This window comes from Pempheris klunzingeri, chromosome 15, assembly GCF_042242105.1.
Source record: "Pempheris klunzingeri isolate RE-2024b chromosome 15, fPemKlu1.hap1, whole genome shotgun sequence".
In the NCBI taxonomy this organism is placed as follows: Eukaryota; Metazoa; Chordata; class Actinopteri; order Acropomatiformes; family Pempheridae; genus Pempheris; species Pempheris klunzingeri.
Window position 1 is genome coordinate 21,805,192 of NC_092026.1, and position 9,027 is coordinate 21,814,218.

At 39.2% G+C, this 9,027-nt stretch overlaps 1 protein-coding gene across 1 annotated transcript in view; it reads right to left on the reverse strand.

The window, feature by feature from the left end:
* LOC139214251 (collagen alpha-1(XI) chain-like) overlaps positions 1–8,464 on the reverse strand; it is an 80,426-nt gene extending 71,962 nt beyond the window's left edge. Inside the window, exons 1-2 of the mRNA XM_070845054.1 lie at positions 8,208–8,464; positions 1,807–1,971 (exon numbers count right to left, since the gene is read on the reverse strand). Of these exons, the coding sequence (XP_070701155.1) occupies positions 1,807–1,971; positions 8,208–8,322 (280 nt within the window). The 5' untranslated portion in view covers positions 8,323–8,464. The remainder of the gene's footprint in view (positions 1–1,806; positions 1,972–8,207) is intronic.
* Positions 8,465–9,027: the final 563 nt, after the last annotated feature.

Consider the following 9,027-nt stretch of genomic DNA (forward strand, 5'->3'; position numbering starts at 1 on the left):
TAAGGTGTGCTAGCAGTTTATGCCAAAAATCACAGAAATTTAGTTCTACCTCACACTATTTTGAACAGTTCTTTAATCTTTAGAAATCAAGCCAAATAGAAAAAAACCTAACAAGTTTGGCACAGACTAGGACAATTTATTTAACAGCACTCAGTTCCTAATAAATTTCTATATGCTTTCTTGCCAAGTTAGTTTTGAGTAAGTAAGCATCTGGGGACTCTTTCTACACTTTGCCCCAGTAATAAAGAATTAATACGCCTCTGATGGATGTGAACTTTATTGTTGTGCGTTATAATGCATTGTATTTGTGCTTAAACAAAGCACGTTTCTTATTTCAGCTGTACAAAAGCAACTGGAAAGACTGGAAATTGGCAATTTTACATCTGTCAGCAGCATTGGTTTTCTACAGCCATCAGTAATGACACTGGTCTTGTCCTCCACAGTTCATTATTCAATCTTCGGATTAGCTGATGGGTAGCAATAAGTGTAAGAAAGTAGCAAACCAAATGGTTACACAGTCAAATAGCGTTTTGTTTCTCCGAGTGGACTCATTCCTAATAAAATAAATATGGCTTTATTTCTCACAGCCGGGCAGCAGACTATGAGAGTCAGGCAATGTGCATCCACAATGAAAATCCTGCTAGATTTCACTACATCAGCCAAATGCAGCATACTCCAGACTGCCAGCAATCAAACTTGAAGACAGATAGTTTACTGACAAGATCACTCCACAAGACATCAAAAGAAATATTCCTCTCATTGATTTGCTGTAATAAATTGTAGGTTTCCCCAAAATATCGCATAGCAAAAATCTGGTGTAGCTTTTCTTACTTGAGTCATATGTTTACTTGACATTTCATACACCATGTGCTGAGTGACTCTCATCCCTTATGGGCTCTTGGGGCCCACTGACACACCAGCACATTCATAGACATCTTCTAAAAACCAATTCCTGAAAGTCTGCACTGCATTTTAGAGGACAATTGCTTGTAGTGAAGGGTTTCATTACAGTCACCCATTGCATAATTTTTTTGTTGCTTTATTGTGACATTGACATATCTGAAAGATGTTTCTATTTTGCCATTAAGTGGTTCAAGACAGTAAACAAAAGCATCAATTTCATTTTCATCCAGACAATTATTTGTTTGATTAGGCATGACATTTTTAACCATGCTAACTATGTCAGTCTGTCGGCTGGTCTGGGAATAAGAAAACTCTTTACCACTCAAAATTTCAATTTGTCCAACTAAGATAGTTAGCATGGTGATTATGGTGGTTATTTTATAAATTATCATTATGAGCTTGTTAGCATGTCAACATTAGCATTAATCTTAAAGCTCCATTGTGCCTAAGTTAAGACTCAGAATCAGTCCTATGTAAAGGCTGTGCAGCTCGTTTTCCCAATGAGATTGTTTTCCTGTATAAAAGCTGCTCTTATAGGGTTTTATGCATAAACGCATAAAACCATCACATCTCAAAATGTGAAGAGATCTCTGAGATCCCCTAATTTCATAAAATGTACCCAAATACAAATGTCAGATAAAAGTGTATGTTAAATGATTGCGTCACTTTGAAGAGGTTTCCCAAGAAAATGCTGCACCAATATTACAAATTTAGCCCTTTTTCATAAATATGAGGTTCTATGGTATAAAGCATAATAACAAACCCAGATGAGCTGGTGTATGCTGTGTGCAACTTACATCTAAACTAATTACTGAGTTCTTTCTACTGTCCAGAGCATCCGATATGGACGCATTGGTTCGATGTAAATGCTGGTGATCTATACAAGGTAAGGAGTGAGGTTACCTGGGAAGAGCTGTTTGGTTGGAGCGCTGATCTGAGCCTGTTTTGTCACTCTGTAAGCAATGTCGGGTTTGGATCCTCTCCGGAATGGGCAGAAGCCTGTTGTTTTCCGTATTCCTTCAGGAGAGCTCTGGAAGTCTAAAACCTTCAGTACATCTACTGGTTCAGCTGTGGAAGCAGAACAAAGAATTGGTTAGATTTTGCAAAGATATTTGGACAGGAAAATGTCATGTCAACATTTGTATAGCAAATATGAAAATATATAATTTCCTTAATGTTATATGTGAGAATGCAGTTCAAGGTGTAGATTGTTTGAAAAGTTGTTGTATAGATTGAAGAACAGGACTTTTCTGATTATTAATCATCTTGTAAATGTGATGTTGTTCCACCATCACCTCTGAGACGTCACAGTGACTTCTCAGTCTGCTGGAAGCACAGGCTGAATGCATCATGTACACAGACAATTTGCGATACAATGAATACATACAGCATACGAATATAAATAAATGCAACAATTAAGGCATTGTATGAGATTAGAGAAGAAAATGCTGTATGTAATTGTGTATTATTAGTGTACATGTTATAAAAGCTGCATGTAATCTTTACAGTACAGTGTGAGCATATTTCAACAGTTAACAGAAAATCTAATAGGACATGGCATTTTGATGATAAGTCAACATTTGCACCCACTACACCCTTTGGCACGCATTGTTGGCCAAATCTGTCAGTTCAAGCAGTTGTTCGTTTATGAGCCACCTTGGCAGAGGAGCAGTAAAACTGTTAGGAACCATTCAGCAGACTTAATTGGCCCCCTCCTCAGCTTCACTGTTACCCTCACAGAATGATAAAACTCATTGCTGGTGATCACTGGGTCTTTGGAATAAGCAGAACACAGAGGGAGGCAGCTTTACAAGCTTCGTAACATCACTAGGCTCTTTTCTATCAATGGACCTGGAACTCTTTGCAATGCAGCCATAAACACTGCTTCTCGCTTCTCTACCTTAAATCCTGAGACTTCTACTCTTTACTCTCAGGGTCTTTCTCTGTCCCATTCTGTTACTGTTTTCCTCTCAACCCATTTCTTCCATTCCCAGAGGCACACCATCAGTTACTGTGTGATTATAGGGAATTTAGAAGCCTAATAAGGTATGTCTTCAGGCTAGTGTATAAACAGGAGTGTTGATGCACAGCCCAGAGTCAGTTGTGATTTAACGTGACTGCCTGAGGCTGCGTTTGCTTAAGAATATACAGTTAGAGGAGGCTGTTAATTCAAGGTCATTATGGACGCTGTAATGGATAAAATAGTAACTGTACACACAAAACAGCTTAAGACAAAATTTAGGTTTGAATAAATCGTTTCAGTCTGGCTTAAATTCTGTGGCTGTGGCAGTGTAGCTCTTTCAGTAAATTATTGTCTATACTTGGCAGTGTCAACTTAAGTAATCCATTTATCATAGAAACCAAATATAGAACAAGAATAAGAATGACTTTATTTATCCCGGAGGAAATTGTTGTGCCAGAGTGCGGTACAGAGGTCAAGTCACAACAATACCAAATATTGAAATACAAAATTGAACAGAAACTTAAATTTGTGAAAAGTGTCACAGTGTGTGAGGTAATATAATATATAATACTGACTGATACTGGATTTTTGAGGCCCACGTGGATATTTGGGAGCAAGAAATGGTTAAAATTGCTTTATCAGCTAATAGTGATTTTTTTTTTAAGTCTTGACATAAATCTGTTTTTTGTGTGTGTTTCTTTGTGATGTAACTAACATGCACAGTAAGCAGAATGCACAAATGCACTTTCTAAACGACTTCAAGCCTAGTTTTGCACGTCCATACTGCAAATTTTTACTTATTGGCCAACACCAATACCGGCCACCAATATCTTCTATGAGCTAATATTGACTAATATATTGACATGGCAATCTATTGGTCTATCCATAAGGTTTATAGTTGCCTTTTATGTATTTCATACCCAAATCTTTAAAGCAAGCCTATGCAACTTTTTCTGAACTCTAGCCACTGTGGCCAAAAGTCACAATTACAGCATGATGGCAGATATTAATAGACTGACTAAGTAATATCAGTTACACAGTTGTGTACAAGGGTGTGTTATTGAATTCAACTCCTCAATTGTGAGAGGAAGAATTATTTCTTCTTCAAAAGTTACATAGTCTCACTTTAAATAAGCAGCCATGAATAAAGCTTTATTGCTTAATATCCATTTCAGTGAGCGTCCCCTAAATTAAAGTTGCTAAATGCTAATAACACACACTGGCATTGACTCCAAAAAATACAGATCAAACACTTTGTGACCATATCTGTTGTAACATTTGCTGCCTTGTAATTTAGTGACATTCACCACATGTAATAACATCTCTGTACTGTTGTACAGTAAAGTAAAAACAAAGACTTAAAGACCACACATAAATATTGTAGCATGTATTAGCTCTGTTAGAAAGGAATATTAAAAGCTAACACAGATCCAGTGCAGAAGATAAAATGAATAACAGTTACATTTCCACTCTAAACCAAATTCAGTGTAACCTAAGTATTAAATGCTACTTGTTAAACCATTACAGAAACCACAGCAGCGAAAACGAGCACAACCATGTCCAGACATCGCATTACTCATGAGTCTTTTCACTGAGTCAAGAGGCAGGATGTGTCCTCTTCAAAGGCCCAGCAATGATAAACAATGCCTGAATGGTAAGCGGGAGGATGAAGCATTTAAGCAATGGCAGATAACAGGCTTAATGTGAAATCTGCCTTCCTTGAAAAAAAATCAAGATCCATGTGTTTGATATTGGCTTCAAAACATTGTGGGAAAATTATTTAAAGGGATCAGACAGACGCCTTCCTTGGAATTCACATTGCAGGAAATCTCCACCTCTGCCTTATTATACCTCATAAAACTGTGCGAACCAGGAAGACAGTTTGTTTAAGAGACATAGATGAACCAAATAAGCACACACTGGAGGTGAGAATATTATTTAAATGAATATAAAGGAGTGTTCAAACCCTTATTTTCTCATTATATGAAGAACCATATATTCTTTCTTTTCATGCAAAACGTAGTCCCTGAACTGTACTTTTCTGTAGTGGCTCTTTACCGTACACTTCAACAGCAATCTATCATGAAAGCTTAAGGAATCTTACTATAGAAATATATGCCAGTTTATATTTTTGGTTTTTGTAAGTCATGTGACACATGAAGCCAGATAGTGCTGATTGTGCAGTTCCTGTTCACGTTTAGTGACCAGGAGGGGGTCTGATGGGTGGAGCTAGAAGTCCACATGCTGAACCCATTATGGCAGTGGCACCACTCCCTATACCCCCCAAACTAAAACATACATGAGACTAAACTGAGAAGGCCTCATCCCTGTAACTACTTCTCCCGTGACCAGAAAAATAACAGCTTGAGAGGTGAATCAAACTCGCTTGATTCGAGCACACGTTCAGGGATGATATCTGGAGTTTTAGCTCATTTGAAGTTGTGCAGATTTACTCTTTAAGTGATGGAAATGACCAGAGACAGGAGTTCTGACTGGCACTGCCATTAACAGCAGTGTAACAGACACAGGGTTTATTTTGTCCTTAAGAAAACCAGACTGACTTCTGACGTGAACACAGACAGAATTAAATACAAATGTGAGGTACCAATTGCCAAGTTTTAAACCTCACACCAAATGCCTCATAAAAAAGAAAATAGTCTGTGGCTCTTCTGAATATTGTCCCAATTCAGAGCTACTGGTTCTTAAAAAAAAAAACAGAAAGCTTGGACTAAAGGTCTCTTTGTGAGTTTCAGAATGCCTTTCTGCATTACTGCATACCTCAAGGCCTCATATATTCCAGATGTGCTGAATTGGCCAGGAACCCCCCCCCGCCTGCACCCCCACCCATCCACATCCCCCACTCTTCAGCCCCTCTCCTTCCACAACCATCGTTTTACAGAAGCCCTGAAAAACAGGCAATATCCCAAAACCATTAAAGACCCCAAATGAATAGGCACAGCCTTTTAAAAGCTTTTCAGCCTGGTAGGAGTTTGAGCCAGCATGCGATACCCTCGACGCATCCTGAAAAATCTGCCATTCTTCCATCTTTAAAAAGGAATGAGCCATATTCTAATGATAAGGATGAAAACCACAAGAGAGAGAGAGGGCAACTCTCTCATCCAAGAGGTACCAAAGCAGTCAGACAAGCCACAGTCTTGTCTGAGGGGTTATTTGTCAGCCTCTCTGATTTTTAATGACACATCTTTCCGACTGCTGTCGGCGACTTGTGATATACTACCTGCCATGTTAACAGGCTTCTAACATGACAAAGACGTGTGATTTCCCCCGAGGTGGTGAGCCATGTAGAGACATGAGAAGTCTCTGTTAAAATCATTAATGATATTTCACCAGCAGAGCCTCATGCATTAAAATACTATTTTCTGCTGTACATAGAAAATTCATTAGAGCCATACAGTTTGATGTTTAAGTTTAGACTGGTGATTAACTTTTAAGTCTGTGACATTCTGGCTTAATGTCTCTGTGGCCCTGTGGTCGTGCAACAGCATCTTTTTTGTGTCACTGCCATCTACTGAGAGTTGGCAGCATAGGCAGCAATTAAAGTACATTGGAAAGCCTGTAAATGTTTGCTAGCACATCATGCAATTATGGTTAGTTTAATATCAGTCACAGAGAAGAAAGATGGGCACTTGGCAAGCCACGCCACTGTGCTATTTGCTTTCATGATCTTTTTGCTTTAGGGGGGCTCTCTGAAATTTTCCCTCTGTAGAATAATTTCTTCATGCATTATAGGACTTGTACAGTAAAAACAATGAAGGATGATGGCTGAAAACAGGTTGGGACTTAAGCCGTCAAATGTCTAGACAGGATGCAATATGTTATACAAATGACCACCTATTGTACATCAGCCTTTGATTTACATTGTTCATAATGCAATATGAAATATAAACTTCTTAAATAACTTTATCTCTGTCTGTGTTATGGGTGTGATACGGGAAGGCAAGTATTTGAAAGGTTGTATAATAAGTGATGTGATGTCAAAACCACAAATATTAAAAAGCAACTAGCGTCCAAACGGAGACACAACTTTGACACACACTCATCTATCCTGGTTAAACCCGTGGTCTAGTATGGATGTCTCGATAAATCCTAAGACCAAGTGAAATATAAAAGAAGTTCTTAATGTCTTCCACATATGTGTTTTTAAAGCAAAGAAAATACTCCAGTCTTTTTTCTTTTTTCCATCAACGCCCCTTCTTGGACTTAGTGGGAGCTCGGATAATGTGGAAAGATGGTGATCCCTCAGGCCAGAATATGAATTTCACTCCCAGAATTCCATCATTTTTGTGCCCAGAATATTATATATACTAATACAACAATACAAAAAGTATGTAAATAAAGTCACACTGTGCTACAATAAACTCTGCTGACAGCTGTCAGATTGTGATATCAGTAAGGCAGTTGGCAGCTTATAAGACAAAATAAGAAACTGCTTTTTGTAAATTTAATTTAACTATAAGGCTTTTACTTCAATGATATTTTGGAAGAACTTAATGGGCCACATGTGAGCTACTAGTTATATCGCCAAACCTCGTGCGTAAAAGTTATGCGTAAAACCATAAGGGGTTTCCAGTGGTACTGCCAAGCGATGAAGCTGAACACACAAGAAAACCACAAGCAATGTTTTCTGTGATAACATAAGCTTCTAAAGTTATACAGTAGAGTGTACATTACAGCAGTCTCCGCTAATGAGCGTCGTCATTGCTCAATGATCATTTTTACGTACCATTGTCACACACTGTCAGCCTCTCCTCACTGACCACACCTGGATGGCAGACTTTGCCTGCTTAAGTACTCAGAAGAAACTACGAGGGAGCAGCATCTCCGTCGGTGTGTGCCAATAATAAACCTTTTTGTTATAATCAATCCAACATGAATTTGGACACATTAAAACTATATGGGAACCCTATATAGCTAAAGTTTAAGCTAAAGTTTGAGGTAACAACTTCAAAGTCATCAACAAAGCGTAAAGGCACAATTGTGGTGACATAAAAGAGTTTAAAAGTCCCTGGAAACTTGGATGCAGGTGCAGTCATATGATGTGGTCTCAATTTGGTGTCACTCAACAATAAACTTGGAAAAAAAGAAAGACCACCGGTCATCATCATAAAATAAAGTGCCTCGAATTAAAACACACACACACACACACACACATCATCTGCTCTGTTGGGTTAGGTAGATAGGTCTACTGAGAACTGTAATAGGTTTGTCGCCGGCTACCACCTACAGGCTGGCCGCCAGCCTGTAGGACGCTCTCAAACTGTCCCGGATGCCCTGGAGTTGGCACAGTGACTGTAGCGACTAGTAAGATGCAGCTTCTTACCTGCTCTGACATTGGCAGCTTGTAGAATTAAACTTAATGTGACCACAGCGATTAGCGTTGAATCCCATAGCCACCTTTTCGTTTTCCACCTGGTGGTCCACCTTTGCATCTCCATGGTGAGCGCCCGCAGTTGTACAGAAATCGGGCGACTTTTGACAAAATTCGTTCCCTTCCACAATCCACAGAAATATGCTTCTACTACAGCGCCATGTGTGAAAGTATAAGGATGTCTATCACTGCCAGACTGGGCCCTTCAGATCCGCTCCCCCTTCAGCCCAGCTCTCAGACTGATGGTGAAGGGCTTTCATGAAAAAAAAGCGCAAACCACTCGGTTCCCTGAGAGTTGCGCGCTGTGAGGAGGCTGGACAAACGCCGTAACATCGAACCTGAGCCGACTGTAAGATACTGACACTGGAAAATCATCCGCTCATCAAATCACCAGTCAGGAAAGTTGTCTCGGGACCCGCCCCCTGTGCTTTTGAAGCGGTCTGAACAGCATCAAGCGGAGCATCACTACATCCCACTGCAACCTAATTACAGGACTCAGAGCAGTATCCTAGACAGACACCAAACCGACTATCCTAGAAGCACTCGTAAACACTTTTCTTTTGGGTGAAGATGTAAAAGAAAAATAACACATTTGAATAACACAACTATTAAAGGAATTCTCTCTAAATTTCCCATTAAAAATAAACTGGATATATGGACATAGAGCAGGAGATACAGCAGAGGAGGAACTAAACTCAATCCAACACACTAAATGCAAATTAAGTGGTGGGGTGGAGCTGTTATTTTAGACGTTTCCTGAAAGCCTAAGAAT